Genomic DNA, 24,444 nt, shown 5'->3' with positions numbered 1-24,444 from the left:
TACAAAATACTCATGAAGGAAGGGGTGAAGATAGAAAGAGAGAGAGATAAATGGGAAAAGTCCAAATTAGAAGACACGTTGTGGTGATGATTAATTGGTGGCTCAACTACAAAAATCATAAGAAAATGAAAGGGAGGTCCATTTCAGAATTGACAGCTTTCAACTCCATTCCACTGTTTTTGGGTCCTGAGAGTGGAACTATGGCAAGTAACCAAACTCCACACCCATCAGTTTATCTCTCTCTCTCTCTCTCTCTCTCTCTCTCTCTCTCTCTCTCTCGGAATCTTCTCCATACTTGATTCAGAATTTTCTCGAGAAAATGAGGGCTGGTTAGACACGCCTCTTCTACCTGCCACTATTGATTGAATTTTTAGGTAAGTTAGCGCAGATCTTTTACAAAAAATAACATTTTTCTAATTTTAATATTAAATTATTTTTTAAATTATAATATTTTAAAACAAAATTTTACCAACATCCATAAAAATTCTTATTAATTTTTAAAAAAAGTTTTTAACTTTTCAAAAATCAATTTAAACAAAATCTTCGACCATTTACCTTAATGAAGATTATGTAATCAAGTATTTATTATTGAAATTTAATATATAAAATAAATTATTGAGAATTTAAGAAAAAATTCAAAATTTTCATATCATTCAATATATTTCATGTTATGAGCATAACTTCACTTTATAAGCATAGATATGTAAAATAAGGTCGAAACATATTATATGGTATTTAAAATTGTGAAACAATATATAAGATTGATCAATTAAGTTAATACAAATTGAATTAAATGTAATCACTAAATGCCAACTAGCATTATACCAGAGGAAAAGTAATTCTAAGTCTAGCACATGGTGTTCGATATTATATTTGTATTCGTATTTATATTGGTACAATCATTTTTAAAATTATATCATCAAATTCAACTATAATAATAATAATATAACTACCCATTTCCCTCTTCCTTAGCAAAATCACATAAAGAATTCAAACAAGAAATTAAAGACTATGTTAAATCCCACTAACAATCCAAAAGCTAGTAGTTGAGAAAGGGGCCTAAAGACAAAGAAAGAGAATTTCCTCACAATAATATCAATTAGAAAAATATAAGATATTTTCTTAGATTTATAGTAAAATATTATTTGCTACCTCACCAACAATAATAATAATAATAATTGCACAAGTAATTTATTTTTCCCTTCCTCAACTACTCTTTCTATAATTTGTTACCGTAATTATTAATTTTACTAAGAAAAAATAATTATTATATGATTAATATAATAATTTTTATTTTCAGATAATTAAATTTCAGGAGTGAATGGGGAAAAGATGGAGTGAAAGAGGAAATGAAAGGTGTCAGTTGAAGAGCAGTGGGTATAGCATTCCCATGTTTATCGAGAATAAGTATAACAGAAATCAAAATTTTTTTTCATGTTATGCGATTCCCATTTCAGGATTTCCACCCAATACTTTGCTTTGCTTCCTCAAGGCTTAAATCCCATATTCTCTTCTTTATCTCTGCCGCCTCTTTTTGCGGGGTTTCTCTCACACTCCAAGAGCTCTCTGGGTTGAGATTTTCCGAGAAAAACAGGGTCTCATCTGGTTCAGATTCACTGTAAGAGCCCACGTCTGCTCTTTTTTTCTTTTTTCTTTTTTCTTTTTTGGCCTTTTTCTTTTTTCAGTTGTTTTGAGATTTGTTTTGGAATGTATTCATGTGGGTTTGTGTTTGCTTGTTTCTTTCATGTGTGTTTGTTGATTGTTGCTTCTGGGGTTGTGTTTGTGTGGTTTATTTTCTGTTTTATATTTGGTTTATTCTGTGGAGCAAATGAGAATACACACTTGGGAATGCTTTAATCTTTGGAAACAGTTATTGGATGTTGGGAAAACTGAAATTATGAGTTCTGGGATGGATTTAGAACTTCAAATATGTATACTGGAAGCAAACTTAGTGGTCTTAATGGTAGTAGACCATGGGAGTCGCCTGAGAAAATCTTTATACAGGTAGGTGTTTGTGATATTGATTCAATAGCACATGGACCAAGCTATTGTAGTCTGGAGTGAATAGAATGGGGGTTCCATGAGGGTTGAAACTTTGGGGATTAGTCTCTTCTGCAATCGATGAGGCTTTTTTGTAGTTGGGCGCAGTTTATTATCTCTTTGGAACTGGCTAGTAAATTAGGTTAAATTATCCCTGGAACAGATTGATTTTATGTTTTGTGTTGCCCATTGGAGGAGGTCTCTTACTCTGTTTGGCAAGTCTTGAAGCAGAAAATCTGAAAAATGAACTGAGATTTTATTTTGTTAACTGGGCAACCACCTTTTTTTCCTTCACTCTGATTCAAATACCCACCAAGGTGAACATAATCTAGTAACGAGTAAGGACTCTGATGGCCTCTCCCTGTTTAAAGGCATGGAAGTTGGGATTTTTTCCATTGGTTATATCTTCTGTCATATATTATGCAAAGAGTAGAAGTATTATCCTAATCCTGATGGTTTTCCCTGTGACAGAATAGGGCTGGTCTCCCAAGAAATATGGCCAATTTTCACAGGCAATATTTAATGCTATATAGAATATATGTATCATGTGTCATCCATTCTTACTATATGGTTGGGACATGGATGTGCATACTCATGGGACCATGTTTCTCAATCAGCTTCTGTGATGCAACATTTTAGGTTCCTCTGCTCTGCTCTGTCAATGATCAAAACATGTAATCTACCTTTTTTCTGCATTAGATGCTATCCATAATGGTTGTATTGACAAGAATATAAATATTCGGCTATGTCATCACAGCAGTAAAATTCTCTGTTGGGCTGTCTTTGATTGTACTCCACCCTTCGATTTGAATCAGATTCTGGAATTAATTCTTTAATTCAAAGGTGCAAGCCTTTAATGGGATGCATAATGGAAAAGAATCCATTTATTACCTCTTATAAGCCTAATGGTATAGCTATGAATTGTTTTACACCACTACTGTTGATAGTTTGACCTTCTTTGTATCGTTAGCTCCCACAGCATACTGGGTTGTTTCCTCCACCATTTGGACAAATATGAAGTGTTTGGAGTTCTTATCTTGTGGAGGATTACTTACTGTTCGGTTGTTAAAAGACGTACTGGCCCAAAATTTGTCATCACACAAAAAAAAGAGTTTCTTATGCCTGAGTTTCTCCAGCCTAGGGTTTAAAGTTACTAAATCTTTGGGCTATGAATGCAGAGGCTGCTGGACTTTTTATTTTAAGGAAGTTTAGGGTTTATGCTTTATAGGATGGTTAGGGAAAGATAGGAACAGGGCTTGGGAAGTAGGGTTTAGGTTAAAACAATAGGAACAGAGAAGCTTTATTGTGGAATAAAATTGATAGCACCACAGTGCAGAGAAATAAGTCATTTGTAATAAAGAACTCTAAATAACACTGAAACCAATTTTGGATTTTTCTAAATCCATGGAGGTGTGATGTCGGTGGATTCATCTATACTCACTAAAAGTAGTCCTCCATCACATGACACCTCCTAAGAACCACCATTTATCGATGGCACCCCATTGGCATGTGGTTTAAGGGCATTTTCCCCTATCTATGATATGGCCCCTACAGTAATACCCAGTGGTCCACTGGTGAGTCCTTATGGGGTTTCCTCTGTTTTCTTTCTCTTTTGACTATATTCTTGAAGTGAAAAAAAATACTGTTTTTCATTTTTTCCTTCGTCCAAATTAATTTCTTTAATTGCCATATGGAATGCCTTAATTCCATCCTGAAATCTGGTTATTCTCCTTTCATTTGAGAATTCCATTATTCAATTTTCAATGAATTTGTGGGTGATATAGTAGTGGTAGTGGTGACTGTGAGGTTAATGATGGTTGTGATATTGGTAATAATGATTACAATGCCAATGGTTGGGGGGCAGTGATGACATGGTGGCAGTGTCATGACAATGGTGATAGTGGGTAGCATAATGTTGTCGTTATGGAAATAGTGCCGGCAAGCGCAGAAATGGTGAGATTAACATGGCAATGGTGGTGATGGTGGGCTGGTGGCTGCAGGAATGTTGTGTCATTTGTTGTATACTCAGTTAAGAGGGTTTGAAAATAAAACGCCCTCATGTTTTTTATTTTTTTATTTTTTGAAATCCTCATATGGGAGGATAGCATTCCCGAGGCCTGGGTTGGTGGTAAGGAGTTAGGAGTGAGGGTGGGAAGTTTATAATTTCAATTCCATGTAGTAGAAAAAGACCAAAAAAGACCTACAGAACAAAGGATTTTAAAGGCCCCTCCAGGGTTTCTAAATGCATCCTTAAAATGTCCAAGCTATGTAAATTGGATAAAAGGATGCACCTGAGGCCTGATTAGGTGGTAAGGAGTTGTGGTGGGAATGGGGAGGTTCTAGGTTTTGAATCCAAGTATCAAAAAAGACATGGGCCAAAAAAGAAAAAAAAAACCCTTTTTAAATGCCTCCTCAGAATGTCACAAACAAGATGAATTGAATAAATGGAATTCTTAGATCAATCTCCTCCAAATATAGGCTTATGAATGAACATGACGAGCTTAGGAACCTTTTCTCTTCTTTGTTAAATTTCTCCATCCTTTGTGGTCGAGGTTTATAAGCAATATGTCATTCATTTCTCCCATTAGGTATTGTTTACTGATCATACAATGTTGTAAAGGTCACCATGATTCATCCATCAATCTGGATAGTAGAGATTATGTTAAGCATTATCTAGGCTTATTCTCGGTTTGTAATAAGAGGCCTTTAGTTCTCTGAACAAAAATGTGATTTCTTTGACACCATCACTTTCTTAATTGAAGCTCTTGCCACACTTTTATGCTGAAAATTTACTGTGTGAATATGCCTGTGTGACATTATTTGTCCCCTTGTTCCTGTTCTAGTTTTCATTTCATCAATTTTATTAGGCTCCTGCAAAATATGAGTTTGACTCAGTTAATCTTTGTGGTTTCCTGTTGTTAATGCCCCACTATTTTTAGTTGATTTTATTTTAAAAATTATAGCTAGCATTTGTCTTCCCTGACTATTGTACCATGTTTGGATGTCTCAGGCAGCAATTTCTTTTGCACATGCTTGTAATGTATGTTTCCTTAATTGAGTAGAAACTATACATAAGAGCCATGCAAAAGGACAACACTACCAGCGCCCTGCCAACACCTGCTGCACGTGTTCGGCAGCGTAAACGCTCAAATGAGGTCGGTTACTTAAATTTTATTATATTGTCAATTGTAGTCATTTTCTCATATTGCAAAATGTTAACTATCTGATTTGAATTGCTTGTTTATAAATATGTATAGTTCTAAAAAAATAGGTAACCTTATGAAACTTGCTGAGAGTCATGATTGTTAAAAATTGAAATATATTTTGTTGTTGATTCTTAGTTTTCCCCTAATTGCCTTCCTTTTTTTTCATTATTATTTATGGGAGGAGGGGGAGAGGGATCAATGATGCTGCTGTATCTCGAACGAGAACGAATTGGAAAAAGTTTCATCCCTATTGGAAAACCATTATTGATTACATCCCTCTTCTGAAACCATTATTGATTAGCCATTAGAAGTGAATATATACAGTCTTGGGTTGTGATCTGGGTTCTGTTAAGGTGTACTATGCTTCAATGTTGAATCCTTTTCTTTTCTTTTCTTTTCTGTCCTCTTGTCTTTATCCTGGTTTTGGTTGGCTATCAGGTTCCTCCAGAGGCTAGTAAAGCAAATGGAAACCATCTTCTTGCTGATGATCGGAACAAATACAGGTCTATGTGGATCCGAGCACGCTCAACAGTCTGGATGATTGGGGGATTTGCATTAATCATCTACATGGGTCATCTCTACATTTGGGCCATGGTGGTTGTCATCCAAATCTTTATGGCAAGAGAGCTGTTCTGTCTACTCAGGAAAACTCATGAAGACAGTCATCTCCCAGGTTTCAGGCTATTAAATTGGTAAGTGTACCAGTTTACTATCCATAGATTGATGGAATGTTGTTGTTTCATGGAAAGCTCTCCTGAGTGTTCTGCTACTGATTATTTGAAGCTAATGTTTATTTTGTAAAATTGACCAAGTTACTTTGGATGCTTTATATTACATTTGATATTTACTTATTCTCAGATTTTTTTACTCAGGCACTTTTTCTTCACAGCAATGCTATTTGTATATGGCCGCATTCTCAGTCAACGGCTGGTCAATACAGTAACTCCTGACAAATTCTTATATAAGCTTGTGGGCAACCTTATCAAGTATCATATGGTTACTTGTTATTTCTTGTACATTGCAGGTTGGTTATATCTGTTAGTTTTCTTATTTTGTCCTTTCATCTAATTCCTTTAGGAATTTTGATATTTAGCACTCTTTTGTTATAACTAGGTGTCAAATTAGATGATGTCCATGTAAAAAGTGATCAGTGCTCCACACATGCATGGTTCTCTGTTCTTTTGTCCATTTGCTTTATCATTTTTTCTCAGATCGTGCAATTTTGTTGCTTTATTTTGATTTCCGTTTTTGTTTTCCTTTGCCTTTTTTTTTCTTAATAATTTATTGCTGCTGTCTGATTCTTTTGTCCAATTGCTTTATCATTTTTTCTCTGGTCTTGCAATTTTGTTGCTTTATTTTGATTTCCGTTTATATTTTCCTTTGTCTTTTATTTTTTTAATAATTTATTGCTGCTGAAATTATTACTCTTTGTGTGATGGGCTCAGGTTTTATGTGGTTTATTCTTACGTTAAAGAAGAAGATGTACAAGTATCAATTTGGCCAGTATGCATGGACACACATGATTCTAATTGTGGTGTTTACCCAGTCTGCCTTCACCGTGGCCAACATTTTTGAAGGAATTTTCTGGTAAAACAACTTAGAGATTTAGATTTAAAAAATGCTTTTGTGATCCTGTTAATTAACTTGAAACTTGAACCTGTCAACCATGTATGCCATTATCTGCTTCTGACCCTTAACCCCCTGCCCTGATGTATTACTTTTCTGTCATCTTCCCATTGCATCTGATTTTTAGATCCCTGTATTTGTTCACTTCAATTTACAAGATAAGGGCACTGTACCATCTGAACTTTAATATACTTTTATATGATATTAATTCAGTTATATCTTCCTTATTCTGACGCTACTATTTCTCTCAAACTTGCCTGTCTGGTTTTCCAGGAAGGACAGGGGGTCTTACAATGTTGGAGGGTGTGGGCCAGGGTGCTATTTCTTAAATTAGTTTTTACAGTACAATGTCTTGTGCATTTATAAATCTAATCCAAAAAGAGAGTGCTTAGTCTGACGGAATGATTTAGGGAAGGTAAAGGAGAGTTGTGGGATCTTTCGAGTGTCTTTGAAATATCTTTGAAGGCTTTCGCCATCTCTAGAACCATGAACACTCTCCCACCCTGATTATCATGGGAAGAAAATTTAGAGGTGGACTTCTTTGCAAAGAAGAGGACTTATAGTCAGTAAACTTCTTTTGGGATACAAGTGCCTCCTTGAGATATGAGAGAGTTCTGTTTTTGCAGTTGCTCTTTTGCATTTCTTTTGACATTTTTATTTTCTGCTTTCACTCTTAAAGGAAATCTCTTCATCTTGCTTGTGTGGTCTCTTTCCTCTTACTAAAATTTCCATTCTCTGAGATGATAATAATGGAGAGGAAGAGGTCAGACCCCAATAACCACTCCATTTATCAAGCTACAAAAGTTTGAAGCTTTAAATTAAAAACAAAGTTCAAAAAGTTCAAAAATTTTATGGGCTGTGTTTGAGGGAATAGAGAAACTGTGCTTGAATTTGTTACTATAGTATGAGCATATATATAATTTAAGATTTCTATTACTGGTTGGATTCTTTTTTGTCCTTTTTTTTTTTCTCACTTCAGAAGGACTTTGCCCTTTACTTGATTCTTGAGTGATTGGATTGTCAAGTCTTTGGAATTCTTTATTTGTTTATTTTCCTGACATAGTTTAGTATCAATGCAGGTTTCTTCTTCCAGCATCACTTATTGTTATCAATGATATTGCTGCTTATATCTTTGGTTTCTTCTTTGGAAGAACACCTTTGATTAAGTTATCTCCAAAAAAAACTTGGGAAGGTTTCATTGGGGCATCTATTGCAACTATCATCTCTGCATTTGTGGTAGTCTCTCCTTTTCTTTGGTGACAATGAACACATATATTGTCTTGCACATTTTTACTTCTGAATAATGTGGGGAAGCATTTTTTGGCTGGAGGAACGTGAAAACTAGTGTTGCTGGTGGTTGTGACATTTTTATTATAGCCCAAAGCCAGGATCACCACATGTAGATTTACTTCAGGTTCCCCCAAGTAAAAACTGTTTTCATTAGACTAGCAACTTACTACTCGGTTATTCCTTGGAGTCTTTGACTTAAATCATATACAAAGGATCTTTCTTTTGCCCTTCAGGTGTGCTTCATTCACATATCTATGCAGTAGATTTTTCACATTTAGAAACATACACCTTTCTTCATGTCCTATTTCATGAGGAATGGATCTTGTGAGCTTTTCTCTCTCCATGTAAATGCACCTCAGAGGTGTTTCCATTAATGCCTCAATTTGACTAGGCCCCTTCTGAAGCACTAGTCTACACTATAAATGCTCATGTTGCATGTTTTGGGTAATATCTTCAGCATGTTTCTTGAGTGCACATATATTTGGAAATAGGGATGTGCTCTGGTAGGTCTTTTTGTTTGTTTCATATTTGGTTGCTATGCAAGCACATCATTCTAAACCCTTGTACAATACCAACTTGTTCATGCAGCTTGCAAATATCATGGGTCGTTTTCAGTGGCTAACATGTCCAAGGAAGGTAAGTATTTCAGATGAATATTACTCCTTGAAGAAGCATATTTGTCCATCTTCAGATATGCTTAATTTTTGTGATACAATTCATGCAGGATTTATCAACTGGTTGGCTTCATTGTGATCCTGGTCCGTTGTTTAAGCCAGAGTATTTCGATTTATCAGGATGGGTTCCTAGATGGGTGAGTAAGCAGTTCAATTTGATCTGGAATTATATGCACCAAATGTTTTGCTCATCCATCATGTCTCCTTTGCAATAACTGAATCGTCCATGCTTGACTTGAAAGATTGATTATGTTTCTGATTCATGGTAACAAACTCAAGTGTTTACTTGAAGTTAGTAAAATCACATGAGCAAACCTCATAATATGTCTGCTGTTACATTAAAAGTATGCTCACTTTGTTGAAAGTTTTTGTTGGTTTCTTAGTTACACTGTAACTGTTAATATATTAAACTTTATTTTTTCTTGTTGATCTTAATTCCAAAATTTGTGTACGAAAGATTAGTTGTTGATGTTGACTCATGATGAGTCTTCAAAATTATGGAAAAATTTTGATGAATAAGACACATTCTATGATCGTTGCCTCAAGAGAACAGCAGTTGTCTTGGAATCTTTCAATCTCTTACAGTTTTATGTGCAAAATATATTTACGTTTCCCTTTTAACTATTAGTTTTAACTTTTTAAGATACCGTCTTATTTTGGTGTTATTTGGTTTTCTATGTTCTAAGACTTTTCAAACTAAGTATTTGATGCATTTCCTTGACACTTAACATGCCTAATCCAAGAATGTCGGGTTTGACAACCTGATTCATCACCCCCTGTTTCAGTGTATTGTAAAGCTATTCCTCTGATTAAAGCATGAGATTTAAATTTTCAATCTCAAAAAAAAGATCAGTAACTCTCTCCCTCTCTCTTCTCATTCTCTTGTGCAGTTTCCTTGGAAGGAGGTCTCCATTTTACCAGTTCAGTGGCATGCTTTATGTGTCGGTTTGTTTGCATCAATAATAGCACCTTTTGGAGGATTTTTTGCAAGTGGCTTTAAAAGAGCTTTTAAGATCAAGGTTCACTCTGGTTATTGTTGACTTAGTTAAGTGATGCTGATATGCATGGAAAGCTTCACTGTTGTTGACACTGTTGGTTTTTTATTTCTTTTTCCGATTTGTTACAGGACTTTGGCGATAGTATTCCTGGACACGGTGGAATTACTGATAGAATGGATTGTCAGGTAAGCTTCAAAGTGTGTAGTGTTCATCTAGGTGTACTTGCATTAGGATATAAACACACATTGTTGACAGTGTTTTTCCAAGAATAATGCCAAACGGGTAAAACAATAGTACTGGGGTGACTTACCGACCATTGGCAATTGGGTGATAGGAGTTTGAACCCTACTTTTGGAATGGCATACAACGAGGAAGTTACTGATACAAGTGTTTCAAATGCAGTTTTCTGCATGCTATTTCATTAATAAAATTTATTAAAACTCTTATTTATAAATAAATTAAAAATACATGATTTACTGTGCTAACTGAATTTAATATTCATTTTATGTTACTGTTGGCAGAAACAATTACAGTAGTTGAGTTTTTGAATCTTGTAGCAATTGCAATGTCATGTTTAAAAAATCTAAGATAAATTTACAGTCATGTGTAAAAAGATCAACACAAAATAGTGAAAGTGTAGTAACAACATGAGTGAACTACATCAATATATTCAATCAAAATTTGTTGAATTGAAAACAAGAAAATCCTAACTGGCTTTTAAAGCTTTTCAATTTCCTTTTTTCATCTTGTAAGTAATGAGAAAACCAAGAAGTAACCCAACAAAAAGCGAAAGGAAGTGAGTTTGGAACCCTTTGAAATCTATTTGTCATTCACATGCTTGACAGTTGTCTATATCAATCCTTACCACAAAATGAAGAGGAAATATATGATGCAGTACACTACCATTTTGCTGCCTTCATTAGGGGTAAGGGCGTAATCTTAAAACCCTAGTCCATATCAAGAACATTGCATCATTAAATCCATGTATTTGTTCGGTTCAATTTCTCTAATGATGTACTAAATGAATCTATATCCTAAGTTTTTTGTCTGATTGGTAGTATAATTTAATATGCACTTAATATAACATGGTGTGGTAATGCAGATGGTGATGGCGGTTTTTGCATACACTTATCATCAGTCATTTGTTATGGCTCAAAGCTGCTCGGTTGAGATGATTCTGGAACAGGTAAAACCCTGCACTCTTTTGCTTACATGCTTCTGTATCTATCTCGTGGTTTCCCCTTTTAACTTGGATAAATAAAATACGACTCGTACTTGTAGATATTGATGAACCTTACCTTTGAGGAGCAGCAAGATCTGTACGTTAAGCTAGGGCAAATGTTCCGGGAGAGGCAGTTCAGACAATCTTAAATCCTCCAGCATATTCGTTACATGGTGGCTGATCCCCGAAAGAAAAAGAAAAAGTTTAGTTCTGTACATGGTATTGTATTTCTTCGGTCATTCCATTCAAATATGTTGCTGAAGGTGTTGTTCTTTGGTGCACGCACTCTGTACAGTGCTTGTTAGCCATTTAATATACATAAAATTTTTAGCCATCTCTCACTTAGATGGTGATTCATGGGACAGATCTGTTCTTGGGTTCTGTTCTGTTCTTCATACTGTTTGATATTTTTGTGACCAATTCTGGAGAAAATAACAGGTTTTTAGGGTTGTGATCATCCTTATTTGAGTGCAGGTGATTACCTACTTCTGCCTTGCGCATGGTTAGACTTAAGTGGATTTTTTAGAACTCGATTTATTATGATAATCCAGCTAATGTGATTTCACTGTTGGAATATATATTTTCGGATGAGGAACGTTCATTTATTTTCCGATGAAGCTCTCTTTTCCCAATGTTAAAAAAGGTTTAAAAGATTTGAATAACCTGCTTGGCTGCTGAGAAAAATCTGTTATTTGGATATTTGCGAACAAAATGCACAGCCTATTTCTTTCCAGCAACCAAAACGAACATCACGTGTGCACTCTCAAAAGAATGAATATGGGACTTTTATCATGTCACCAATAATGGTAACTGGAAACTTTTTTTGCTTCCATGCATTAGACTCGATCTGAAACATTAAATAGGAAAAATTAACAAAAATCTGTGCAAAATTAAAGCAACCCAAAGAAACAGAACAATTGAGATACCTAAATAGGAACTTATGATGAAATCAAAACGAGGGCCTCCTAAGATCAAGAAAAAAGAACAAGTAAAAAAGAAAAAAGAATTGATGCCTATTTGATGTTCAGAAGCAAACCCACAAGAATAAAGGGCCGATAATAAGTGTAAACAAGAAATTTGGAACTTTGAATCTGTCCTATTTAAGAGGACAAAGTTAAAAGCTGATGGTATCAGAATTCATGATACTCTCTCAGAGTTCAATAACAAATTCAACACAGCTTTCTACTTGAAAGTAAAAATAAAAAATAAAAATAAAAATAAAAATAAAATAAAAAAGGCAAAACAAACTATCCAGAAACAAAGCCATCTATCAAATACTGCCATATAAATATGGTACACAGTGCAAGCATGTTCTGCTTTCGCAAGGAAAATTTCAATGAGATGCATCAATATCCAATCGTCATTTAGATCCATCTAAAAGGGGGAAAATTGATTTGAATTTGCTTGCTTTTGTCACCTGCCAAAACCTCAGACGTGTTCCCAGCAGCAGAAAGAAAAGCTATAACTCCATTGGTTCCACCAAATTATCGCTCACTGGGTTTTTGGTTTGTTAATCTTAACATACGGGAAAATACCCATGAAATGGACAACCTTTGGGGCCCAGTCTCGTTGCTGAGCCCGGCAAAACATCAAGAACGTGTTGGCAAAGTAGGAATTGAAACCCATTAAGACATGCCACATGGCATGACCTTGAGGGTTGACAGGCCAACCTGATATCTCCTTGCAGAAAAGACGGTCAAATAACCAGCACAAACTACCAAGGAAAAGAGTGACCACATACCACTTTGCAAGCCGCTTTGCAGATGTATCCTTTGTGTGAATGTAATACTTGTACATACGGGGGATGCAGAGGAGACAGAGGATAACATAATGCACCTTGAAACCAGTGCGAAACCGAAACTGTGAATGGACTATAGCGAAAACAGCACCATAAAGGAACAGGAAGGTAGGCATTGTGCTACGATAATGCCAATCTGGGGAGTACAGGATGTAGAGATAAAGGAGCATTTCCCATACCATTGGAGTTTCATCACTTTGCTGTTGCCTGGAAATAAGTTCCAAAAATCATCTTCAGGTCTAAATTTAAACAATAAACAACAATCCACAAAAAAGATAATTCCGCAGGATGGAGTTGGCTTTGACGCAAGAAATTCACCACTTCTATTACTTAAAGGCAGAAGCATTTTCCATGTTACCCATATGTGGGGCAGGAGCTTTTATGCCCCACTCACCCACCTTGATCAAAGGTTTTTCTAAACCATCAATAATGAAGCAAGTCCATGAACATGCAAACGTATAGAATGCAATGGCCACACAAGCCAATGACCATATAGATAATCTACACCAAAGCTCAAGCATACTTCTCCCATGCTACGAACGCATTATGGCCCATACTCCTATTGAGTGTGTAGAGCATGTATGCCCCACACCATTTTTAAGGGGCATAAACTGAACAGCTCTGTTAAAGCTAGTCCGTTTCACTCAGTAATAAATTTTAATTCGAGTCATTGACACCCAGTTTCACTCATACGCAAGAGCATCATCATTATGAATGCAGTATGAAAATGCTGAACTATCTTGATTCATATTTGTAACATAACTATATCCTAACGAATGCTAAATAAATAAACAAATAATAAAACATCCTTAAAACCATTAAATATGAATAAACATTAGGCTTTGAACTTCCAACTGTTTGTTCAGAGAATGATATAAGAAACACATGTTTTTGAGTTACTTCACTCATGCAATACAACATGAAGGCTTGTTTTTGAATTACTGCTTCATACATGCAATACAACATAAAGTTTGATCTTAACAAGTACAAGATTGAAGATCCCGATCTACATGATATTTTATCAAAATAGTGAGGTGTAGATTGGACTCTTTTTTTTCCCCCTTTCGTCTGTCAGGAAAGAAAAAACCTGATCTATAACTCAGCAGTATGACTATTTTCAACAAGTTGCCACAATCGACCACTACCCCAAACACAGCTCATTACTTCTTCATGGAAAACTCATACAAGGTAAAACACACTAACCTAACCAAAACCCAGAAATAAAAAATCAACATAAAATAATAAAGAAGAGTTAACAATATGGCAGAATAACTTAAGAAGCACTTGCCGACATTGAAAGGCAGATATGACCCTAAAGAGAGCCAAATGGAGTCTCACAATAGAGCTTCTATAGCTAGTTTATATTGTATAACAAATCCACCCCCTGTTCACTTATTCTAATGGTGACAGTTTCATAGTTATCAGTGAGACACCTAAGGTATATACAAAGTGGGCAACTCCTTTTGCAGGCGCAAGGTGGTCAGTTCCTCATGATTTATGAAACAATAGTCTGTTGCACTAAAAACCCAACAATTAGAAACAAAGTCAGGCCCCACACAGATAGATCTTGGATCAAATTACAACCATGTAAAGATTCTTATTCTTACGACCCCTCAACGACTCTGTGAAATTCATATTTGCAAAACCCATCATTAAATTGAATACACCTCCAATGCACATCATGCATGCATGTCAATTTAAAGATATGAACTATTGCTTGTTTTATAAAGATGCATATCTAAGCTCCACTGTAACAGTTCAGATCATTTTCCAACTGACCCAAAATGCAACAGAACTAGGAGGCAATAGAAACAGAATGCCGCAAAAGATAGCATGTCTGAGAATGGTACTTACACATGTTGCAATGTGGCATGATATACCATGCTTCCAATTGAAAGTATCATATTAGATATGTGAAGAACACTAAATCTCTTCTCGAAATGTTGTCTCAAGGCACTTATGAGGCCAATCAGTGCCAAAAGAATGCATGGGATATTTGATACAGTGTTGTAAAACTCTGCAATATAAGAAGAGTAGACATAATTTTTCTCACACCACTCTTTGGTAGATGTTACAGGACCCCAGAAGCTCGATATTCCCTCTGCCATTCTCCTATATGTTTGGCGATTTGTAAAAAATATTTGACCAAACCCCTTAAGTTAAGATGTCACGAAGTTCATAAAACCTGCAAACCATGTGCCTGTAGAAAATAAACCCACACTTCAGCAATCCAAGATTTTGAGAAAAAGAAAGAAAGGAAAGATGCACTAGACAAGAAACAAATGGAACAAATTGCACCATCTTCATTGGTTGGTCAAATAAAGAACGTGATAGCTGAAGTCACTGCCACTTAACGACACAATAACCTACAAGTACTTGAGTGGGTAACAAGACATGAAGCTTAAGCCTCACACTCCTATTAGAGAAAGAAACCAACATACAGCATGCAGGCGCACACAAAGAGAAGATGCAATTGTGATCCACCTACAGTTCACGACATGCTTGAACATAAATGACTGCCAATTAACAGGTTTGATTTCACATTAATTATACATTTTTTTTTCTCCTCTTTCATTTCAACAAACTAAACATGATGTCTGATGACTGAAGTTATGTTTCAAGAATATCTCGCAAGAAGATGATATTCCCTTCTTCTTTGATAAAAAAAACACAAGATCTTCCCTTTTATATTTTAGCCTTGTGACAAGGGCCTTGTTTTTGGCTAAAATGTTAGGCTCCTCAAATATAACATGAGATATACAGAGCAAGAAGACAAGCTCTTCATGTAAACTTCATATTTCTCATCATAACATTATAAGATAAAACCCTCAAAGTCTAAGATTCAAGTGATTATGATTGAAAAACGGAAAGGAATGCACAAAAGTAACAACTTGGTGATATTTGGGGCTCTATTTACATTGATCAAGAAATACATAAAATCACATAAATATCATAATGACTTATTATAATTTCTAATTATTTATTATATCAATGAAAAGCGAAAAAGTGATCAAGAAATCAAACAATCTTTTATATATAATTTTTTGGAGTGGGTCAAAGTATACATAGGAGATAACTTTGTCCGTGATAGACTTCATCGATTGGCCAAGCTCAAAGTAGGGCGAAGGAGTTGTTTTTTGTATACCCCTATGCTTTGATTGGCTTTTTGAGGCCTTTGTACACATTGAGTATACTTTTGTGCTCCCTTTAGTTATGCACCGTTAATATATATATATAATCTTTGCCTATGAATAAAAAATAAAAATAAATTAATTAATTAATTAAAAAAAAAAAAAACTTCAATCAACTACAAGAAAAACGTACTCATATGGTAAGAATAGGATTGCATTCAGAACTTTAGCATCACCACTGTAACTTTTTTCTCCATGCTTGTCATATTACTAATCAAGTTAACATTATAGATTAGAATCACCCAACAAATGTAATGATTCAAATGCCACTCTTGTGAAGAACAATGGAGTTAATATTTTCTTGTTCAGATTTCAAAGCCTTTGTAGGCACAATGGCACTAAACCATGATTATCAGAAAATGCCAGTACCTTAGATCTATGATCTGGATCATACCACAGACAAATTACTAAACTTAAACAAAGATATGATCAAAACTTCAGTCAGAATAAATTAATCGAGCAAGCACAATACAATTCCAAACCCTCTGCAATTAAAATCAAACACTCACTCAATTCGTTTGCGCTAGCAAGTCTCTCAACTAAGCTAAACCACATTATCATCTACGAAATAAGAAAAAAGCAAAATTCAGCATCAACTCTCCAAAACACTCTGCTTTTATTTTCCATAGCGTTTGATACTAACCCTAATTATTCCTCCCGATAAGAAATTGATTTCGGAATTTCAACAAAATATACAATTTCACCCAATACAAAGATATTACAAAAATAATAATAATAAAAATAATAAAAAATAAAAAATCAAATTTAGTCACAAAACAGAAAAATCAATTAAGAAAGAAAGAACCGTAGCAGAAAAGCAAAACAGCGAAACGATTCTACTCGTTCAAACACGACAAATCGAACCGGAAACAGAAGCAAACGGAACAAAACCCTAGAATAGAGGACACCATAAAACGCAGCGTTTTGAGAACGGACCTGCCTCGGTGAAGGACGTCTCATTCTCTGCTTCCTTGCTCCGCCCAATCTCCTCTCTCTCTCTCTCTCTGTTCTCCTCTTTTTGCGACAATCGAGGTTTTTCTTTTTTTTTGTTTTTCTTTTCTTAAAAATACAATATTATCCATGAAGAGGGTGGGGAGTTGGATGGAATATGGGGGGTGTTTTAGTCTTTTGGGAGCTTTAGCGTAACGGCATCGGATTGGGCGTGCCTGCGTGAAGGGTGTTCATGTGCAAAGCGAATCCGAGACGAGGTTGGAATTAATGGTGGTAGTAATGGGCCCAGATCTGCATTCGAGGATAATGGGCTGATTTTGGGCCGAAAAGGACAGGACGCCAAGTTCTAGCTCAGCCCATTTAGAGATCAGTACTTGTTTCCAGGTTCAGCCCATTCTAGGGGTGGAATTTGGACTTGGCCCATTTTTAAGCAAAAAATCAAATTGCAATTGTATGTTAAATTTTGATATAAATACATATGAAAATTTTAGAAAAACATTGTGGAATGGTTTAACCCAACCTAGCTTTACTTAATTCAATTTTGAATCCAAGGCTAATCGAATTCGGTGAAGTCAAACTTAAAGTTAGAAAAACAAGGTTAAATTAAATACCTCCAATTAGAATTCATGTTGAATTGAACTAAGGTAGAAAACTCCTTGATTCGAGTTGAGTTTTAATTAACCACTAACTCGATTTGAGCAAAGTTAGGAAGTCTTTGGTAAAACTTAATATTTATTACTTAATAACTTATGATGACTTTAAGTAAAATTATGACATGAAGTTTTGTTTTTTTAAACATCATAAAAAAAGATTTGTTTTGTATGGTATTTATACAAATAAAATCTTATGATTATTAAGAATTCAACGGGACCTTCCCTCTTAAATCAAACAAACTTGATCAAAGAGGGGGTGGTTCCCATTGAGTTCTTACGCTTTTATATCAACAACTCAATTCATCCTATTACTATAAGGGTGAACCCAATTCGAAATATGAATCATAAAAGAAAATGTTGATCATAAGAATACCAGTACCTATTAGCTAAAGAAGAATCCTTTACTTAAAACTTATTATTTAATTTTTACTTTAAGTATCAAGGTTGTTTGATAAAATTAACTTAAAACTAATTTAAAATCATCAAAATGATATATTTATTCTCATAAATTATAATTAGTGTAGATAATGTTGAATAATAGTAAAGGTTGTGAAGTAGTAAATGAAATCATCATAGAGGTAATTAGGATAATGAAAGTAAAAAAGTCTAATAATAAATTAATTATTTTTATTTTAAGTCATATGATTAAATTATTTTACTAAATATATTTAATTTACTTAATTATTTAAATTAAATTATTAAGTCACTTTAAGTTATTATATTAATTTACCAAACACCCGCAACCCTAACTAAAATCATAATTGATGCCATATTTTCAAAAAGAAACATCAGTATTATAATAACACGAGTCCAAATAAATCTTGGGGAAGTAAAAACAAAATTTAATGTCAAACTTTTTTAAAATGATAAATTATTTAAAAAAAAAAAAGGTAAACAAGCATCAATCTTAACTTTCAACTCCAATCATTGAATTTATCAAGGCTTTAATATTCTTATAAGTAAACTAGGTTCATTGAACCTAGACACTCCAAGCTTCATTCAAGAATGCGGACAAATTATACTGATTTACTCACACAACGTTTCTTACTTAGAAGCCATCATCATTCAACATGCATTAAGTTCAATGTACCTGGACACCTGAGTTAAACAAACCTTATCTTTAAATTTCATTTGAATTAATTTTTCCAAAGTCTATAGCCCTTTTTTCTTATATGAAAAGGGTAATGTACTGTAATACAGGTAGTCGCCTGTTTCTCAAATGAAAAAGATTTTTAAATTTTGTTTTTCTCTTAAAAATTTTGGAATCAAACATAACATTATAAGACAAAACATGAGCTAGTTTCCCATTATCGTGAAGAAATATATTGTTGTAAGGATAATGTGGATAAACTAGAAAGTTGAGCAAAATAAACGAGTATATAAAAAAAATAAATTTATGATACATGAAATATGCATATCCCGTATTTTAGTATGAGATTAACATATCTCACATAGAAATATATGAAAAAAAATATGAATAATATATCTCACAATTTATCATATTCTATGCTTAGTTAAATATAAGATAAGATAAGTGATAAGATAATTTATCTTATTTTATCACTATCCAAATATAAGATATAATATAATATCTTATATCTTATCCAATATAATGTTATATCCAATCAATCAAATATGACCTTCAAATTTTGTATCGGGGTTGGGATAAACTCTAATACTAATTGTAATGATTCATTTATTTTCATCAATTGGTTAATTTTTATATAAGATATTTAAATAATAATAATTTTTGAAAAAAGCATGAACCAATTGAAAGTTTGACAAATCATTATAACTAGTTCTTTGAATTTTTAAAACCTTAGTATAATATTTGAACTTTAATAAGAAAAATATTTCTAAGGTAATAAAATCAAAAATTAAAAATTCATTTTCTTTTAACATATTTTCTTATAGAGTCAAACACAACAAACATGCACATGAATTATTTCAAATAATTTCTTTACATTTTTAAAATTTTTTTTCAAATATATATTGAAGGCCTAACTTTAAATAAAGCAGGAATGCAATTTCAAGGCTGATTCATTTTCCAAATTCAGCAACAGCGCAGGGGAGCGCAGGGGGTATGTGCTAGGTTCAATGAACCTGGAAACCAATGGTTCCCGGCGTCGAGTCTCCACATCTAAGAACGACGGCGCCACGTGGAAACACGGGTTACGTGCGATCAGCAACTGATCAAAAGGCAGTTCGCCACGCGAGCCACTGATCAAATGACAGTCCGCCACACGAGCCGCACGTGGTTATGCGCAACTTGGACCTCTATCCCCATTCTGAACTTGACTCAACACGTGGTCTAGATTCATTAGCAGCTCCAAGTTTTCGAACCCTATAAATAAAGCCTCTACATATTCTTCCGTAGTGCACCGTGGCGTAACATTTCCTCCAAATTTCTTCATTTCCTCTGAAAATTTTCAGAAAAAGTTTTACTTCCGACAAGTGTACTTGGTCATTTTCTTTTTCTGTATGTTGGATGTGAACACTGTGTCGTCATTCCTCCAAGATCACTGTCTATAACAACCTTGTCGAAGTAACCGCTAGTGGAAAAAACCAGAAACGGAGAAAATAAAATCCCGGAAAGAAAGAGGGTGCCGGAGAAAAAAAATCTATAATTATCTTATCATCCCCCAATGGCGAAGATCCCGGTGAGGTTCAAGAGAGTGGCGGCTGCTTTCGACGAGGTGGTTCGGGCGCGGCCATGCGACAGCTGGGAAAGCGAGAGTTCTACTGAGCTTTCGGATGCTGATCTTTCGGATCTGGTGAATTCTTTTCTTGAAGAAGAAAGGGTTGGAGTTGAAGAGGAAATGGTTGAGGATGAGGGAGGAGACGTTGAGCGAGAAACGGATGGGGATTTGATTGGAAGAAGAGAAAGTTACTGCTCTGATTCGGAGACGAAGGAGGCGTTGCGGAGTTTGTTAGGCGACGAGGCTTCGGATGACGCCGTTGAAAAGATTCGGGCCGAGACGGAACTTGCGTGCCGGCATATCGGGAGTGGTTCGTCGTCGAAGGGGTTTAAGCGGCGGCTGATGAATCGTTTACGCGAGAGAGGGTTCGACGCCGGTACGTATTTGAATTTACCATTTTATTTTATTTTTTGAATTAGCCTTTGTTTGGTTGGTAAGAAAACGGTAGAAAATCGTGATTTTTGGGACATTTCTGAATCCATGAGTCTTGACTCAACAGGTCTCTGCAAATCTCGGTGGGGGAAAACCAATAAGCGGTCGATTCCCGGGGACTACGAGTACGTCGACGTCAACATCGTCGGAACCCGCTATGTCGTGGAAGTGTTTCTCGCCGGAGAATTCGAGATAGCCCGGGCAACTAAAGATTACATTTCATTGCTGGAGGAATTTCCTCCGATCTTCGTGGGAAAGCAAGAAGAGCTGAAGCAGATTGTGAGGATAATGAGCCGAGCCATGAAAGGATCCATGAAGAGCGTGGAAATGCACGTCCCGCCGTGGAGGAGGAACAGCTACATGCAGGCGAAATGGTTTGGGTCGTACAAGCGGACGACCAGTGCCGCTCCGCCGAGGAAGGAGTCGGAACGGGGCGCCGGTTTCGCCGGAGAGAGGTTGCCGGAGATGATTTTGCTGGTAGGATAGCGTTTCAAGGGGTTTTTGGGTGTTGATTGAAGTTTGCTTTGTAATCAATTTGTAAATTTGTTTGAATGAAAATAAAATTATTTTCTACTTCTCAAAACATTTATATGATGAAGAAAGCATAGAGGGGGTGTTTGGTAAACGGGAATAGGGAGTGGGAATAGATATTTCATTCATTTTCTCCCTTATTTCTATGTTTGGATAAATGTTAAGAAGGCGGAAATGAAATAAAAAATTATTCCGGCAGAAATCAAATCCAACTTATGAGTCGGATTTGCATTCATTAAAAGTAGGCGGTATTCTGATTCATTAAACCTATTTGATAATATAAAATAACCTAAATTACTATTTTACCCTCTTATCTTGTTCTTCAAACCCGATGTTTATCTTCTTTGTAAAGGTAGAGATCCATTCATCATCCACTTTTTATCTTCTTTGCAAAGCTAGAGACCCACTCATCATCCAATTCTCTGCAACAAGTGATTCTTCCAAATTGAATCAATTAAACCTTCCATAATATTAAAAAAAAAAAATCAATTTATAATTTATAGGGTTTTGGATGTTCATTTTGATTGTTGGATCTAGGATTCGTCATTGTTTGTTGCAACTAGGTTCTGAAAAACTCCCTTCTACATCTTCGATCAGGTTTACCTTATTTTCTCTTTCTTCTTCTACTTCTTTATATGTGTTTCTTCTTCTCTATAAATCGATTAATTATTTTTTATTAATTTATGTTTGGAATCTTTGATGTTTCTTTATCTTGTATTAATGGAAATTGGAGAGAAAAATTGAAATGGTTGGAAAAAGATTTTTTGATTTCACGTGTTTACAATATTGAAAATTTTTAATGGTTAGGAAAAAAATAAAAAGAAAAAAAACAAACAAAAACAAAACTTTTGGTTTTTTTTTCCCTTTGTTTATTATTATCGGTGTCTTCCTTTCCTAGTTAAATAAAAAGATTCTATAGCTTTTTTTGCATGACAAATTATTTAAAATTTTGATAAAAAAAAAACGAATATTTAAAATTTTTTAAGGTTATGGATTTTATCGGATATGATACTTGTTGAAAATTAGAATAAATTTGAATTCTTTTATTTCCTCTTTTGAAAATAGGAAAAACATTTGCTAGCTTTGAGAATTTAAATATTATAATAAATAATTTTTTTTTGAAAAATATAATTTTATAACTACTTAAGCATGACAAATTATTCAAATTTTTAATAAAAATAATAATTGAATATTTGTGCATTAGGGTTATACGATTTTTTATGGTTAATTTTTTATTTATTGAGTATATATATATTTTTTAGTCTTATTATTTAATAACAAAAAACCTCTCAAATTTTATTTTTTAAAAATAAAAGTAAAAATAAAAAAATATTTTAAATTATATGTAAGGATATTATTGTAAATTTATTTCTTTTTCATTTCCATTCCTATTATTATCAAACATTGGAATGGAAACAAATAATCATTCCAATCTTGCATTCCTAAGTTCATCCAAATGCTAGAAATGGAATTATCAAATTTATTTCATTCCACTAAGAAATAGGAAAGGAAACAAAATATTATTTCCATTCCCTATTCCGACGTACCAAACACCCCCAGAAATTATATAATTAAGTTAATTAATTATATTCATTAAAATTATAAATTTCATAATAAAAATATTAAAAAATAATTTAATTATTTCTCTTACCATTTATAATCATATATTTCTTATTCAATTGTACCGTTTATTTCATTTTTGAATTTTCTCGCTAATTCCGACTATCCTTAAATAAATAATAATAATAATAATAATAATAATAATAATAATTATTGTTATCCATGGTTGAGTGGTACCACAAATTTATAATTTCTTTTCATATTTATATAATTTTAGATTAATAATTATATTTTGAAAATAAACTATATCATTTTTTTAGAAAATAATTTGATTGATAAACTTTTAAAAATATAGAAAGTCATTTAAAATAAATTTTAAATAATTATTTGATAGGCAATTTGTTTAAAAATTTATTTTTTTAATATTAAAAATATTTTTTTATTTACATCCAAAAATTTTGAAAAAAAAATCGAGGGAAACTAAGAATAAAAAAATAAAAAGGAAAAATAGTAAAATAAAATTATTTTTACATATTATTTTAAATTATTTAGATTTTTTATATAAATATTAAATAATTTCAATTTTTTTAATAAAACTTAATGACACACTTTTAAGATTTATAGGGCTAACATGATTTATGAAGTACTCTTTTTTTTTACTTTTTTTTTTGAAACCGGATTGTTAACTTGCGGCCCATTCCATTAATAAATTAAAGGCAGTTCAGCCCATTCGTAAAAGTAGATATCATTAATATATAAGGCTGATGTGGCACATGTTGTCATCTTTTAGGGTCCCTACAACGTTATTATTGATGATGATGTATAGGATAAGCGCTGGTCAAGGCAGACTGGGCTGGTGGTGGTAGTTGCCTTAAGTGGACCTGGTGGGAAGATATGTAAAACTTTAAGGTGGTTCTTGTACTCTGTAAAAATTATCATGAGGTTAGGTTATGTTTGGTTCTAGACATTTGTGGGAAAATTCTTAAAAAAAAGGAGTACTAAAAAAAATAGAAAAAATAAAATAAATTTCAATAAATTATTTTTATTTATTTTAACTCTTAAATAATTTTAAAATTTACAAATTTTTATTTAAATTTATTTGAAACTTTTATTTCCATTTTCCGAAACCAAACGTAACCTTAATTTTTTAAAATCCTTAAAATAAAAATTTCCCAACCAAAACATCAATGGTAAGTACAGTCTAATCTCTTTTCATTTGTTTGTTTGGTAGGAAAATGGGGAGGGATTTTGAGAAAAAAGGTTAAAAAAATCGAGTGTTGGAAAATGTAGGCACCAAGAGACACAAAGCCACTGGGAAATCGAAGGGGCTTTGCCTGGAAGGTGACCCGAATCAAATGTTCTGTTGCTGTAAGAGAAGGGTCTCTTAAAAAGGCTAAATCCTATGCCATTTCCCTCTTCTCCCCTTCTCAAATTCATTCCTATTCTATTCATTTAACAGAAGAGCAAAAAAAAATGTGAGAAGTTCGGTAAGCAGATTTGTCGACAGAGATTCACGACAACCGGCCAGTTAACTTCTCAGCCATTTGATTTGATATAGCTACAGCCACCTTTG

At 33.9% G+C, this 24,444-nt stretch overlaps 3 protein-coding genes and 1 non-coding gene across 7 annotated transcripts; 2 read left to right on the top strand and 2 right to left on the bottom strand.

Moving 5' to 3' along the window:
• Nucleotides 1–1,307: 1,307 nt before the first annotated feature.
• LOC100854082 (phosphatidate cytidylyltransferase 1) lies at nucleotides 1,308–11,510 on the top strand. 2 transcript variants are annotated; one of them, XM_059739911.1, is made up of 12 exons: nucleotides 1,308–1,618; nucleotides 5,051–5,195; nucleotides 5,685–5,938; nucleotides 6,119–6,270; nucleotides 6,692–6,833; nucleotides 7,952–8,108; nucleotides 8,751–8,798; nucleotides 8,887–8,973; nucleotides 9,727–9,855; nucleotides 9,963–10,019; nucleotides 10,937–11,020; nucleotides 11,116–11,510. In XM_059739911.1, the coding sequence occupies exons 2-12, from the start codon at nucleotides 5,121–5,123 to the stop codon at nucleotides 11,203–11,205; spliced, it is 1,275 nt and encodes a 424-aa protein (XP_059595894.1). In that variant the 5' UTR covers nucleotides 1,308–1,618; nucleotides 5,051–5,120; the 3' UTR covers nucleotides 11,206–11,510. The 2 variants fall into 2 exon arrangements, with proteins under 2 accessions (XP_059595894.1, XP_059595895.1); XM_059739912.1 differs by having other exon boundaries at nucleotides 1,312–1,618; nucleotides 5,055–5,195.
• Nucleotides 11,511–12,121: 611 nt separating this feature from the next.
• Nucleotides 12,122–17,234, bottom strand: LOC104878465 (alkaline ceramidase). Of its 3 annotated transcripts, none has more exons than XM_059739913.1 (3): nucleotides 16,982–17,234; nucleotides 14,709–15,054; nucleotides 12,122–13,061 (listed from the first exon to the last, which is right to left on the bottom strand). In XM_059739913.1, exons 2-3 carry the CDS (start codon nucleotides 14,960–14,962, stop codon nucleotides 12,548–12,550), a joined length of 768 nt encoding a protein of 255 aa, XP_059595896.1. In that variant the 5' UTR covers nucleotides 14,963–15,054; nucleotides 16,982–17,234; the 3' UTR covers nucleotides 12,122–12,547. The 3 variants fall into 3 exon arrangements, with proteins under 3 accessions (XP_059595896.1, XP_059595897.1, XP_059595898.1); XM_059739914.1 differs by having other exon boundaries at nucleotides 16,986–17,095; XM_059739915.1 differs by having other exon boundaries at nucleotides 16,555–17,086.
• A 2,742-nt stretch (nucleotides 17,235–19,976) lies between these two features.
• LOC132254445 (uncharacterized LOC116803646) lies at nucleotides 19,977–21,363 on the top strand. The gene is made up of 2 exons (XM_059740097.1): nucleotides 19,977–20,724; nucleotides 20,848–21,363. Exons 1-2 carry the CDS (start codon nucleotides 20,295–20,297, stop codon nucleotides 21,264–21,266), a joined length of 849 nt encoding a protein of 282 aa, XP_059596080.1. The 5' UTR covers nucleotides 19,977–20,294; the 3' UTR covers nucleotides 21,267–21,363.
• A 2,979-nt stretch (nucleotides 21,364–24,342) lies between these two features.
• Nucleotides 24,343–24,438, bottom strand: LOC132254589 (small nucleolar RNA snoR109). The gene has a single exon (XR_009466851.1). It is a non-coding gene; the product is annotated as a small nucleolar RNA snoR109 (small nucleolar RNA).
• Between the last annotated feature and the right edge of the window lie 6 nt (nucleotides 24,439–24,444).

Source organism: Vitis vinifera, chromosome 10 (assembly GCF_030704535.1).
Source record: "Vitis vinifera cultivar Pinot Noir 40024 chromosome 10, ASM3070453v1".
NCBI classification, from domain to species: domain Eukaryota; kingdom Viridiplantae; phylum Streptophyta; class Magnoliopsida; order Vitales; family Vitaceae; genus Vitis; species Vitis vinifera.
Note: the sequence above shows the minus strand (reverse complement) of the source record. Positions and strands in the feature narration are given on the sequence as shown.

Excerpts from the sequence above, each read along its gene's own strand:
- LOC132254445 (XM_059740097.1), top strand. The coding sequence starts at position 20,295 with ATGGCGAAGATCCCGGTGAGGTTCAAGAGAGTGGCGGCTGCTTTCGAC. Across the intron at positions 20,725-20,847 it reads CGAGAGAGGGTTCGACGCCG|GTCTCTGCAAATCTCGGTGG; the intron begins GTACGTATTTGA and ends TTGACTCAACAG.
- LOC100854082 (XM_059739911.1), top strand. The coding sequence starts at position 5,121 with ATGCAAAAGGACAACACTACCAGCGCCCTGCCAACACCTGCTGCACGT. Across the intron at positions 5,196-5,684 it reads AGCGTAAACGCTCAAATGAG|GTTCCTCCAGAGGCTAGTAA; the intron begins GTCGGTTACTTA and ends GTTGGCTATCAG. Across the intron at positions 6,271-6,691 it reads TTATTTCTTGTACATTGCAG|GTTTTATGTGGTTTATTCTT; the intron begins GTTGGTTATATC and ends TGATGGGCTCAG.
- LOC104878465 (XM_059739913.1), bottom strand. The coding sequence starts at position 14,962 with ATGGCAGAGGGAATATCGAGCTTCTGGGGTCCTGTAACATCTACCAAA. Across the intron at positions 13,062-14,708 it reads CATGCCACATTGCAACATGT|GCAACAGCAAAGTGATGAAA; the intron begins GTAAGTACCATT and ends ACTTATTTCCAG.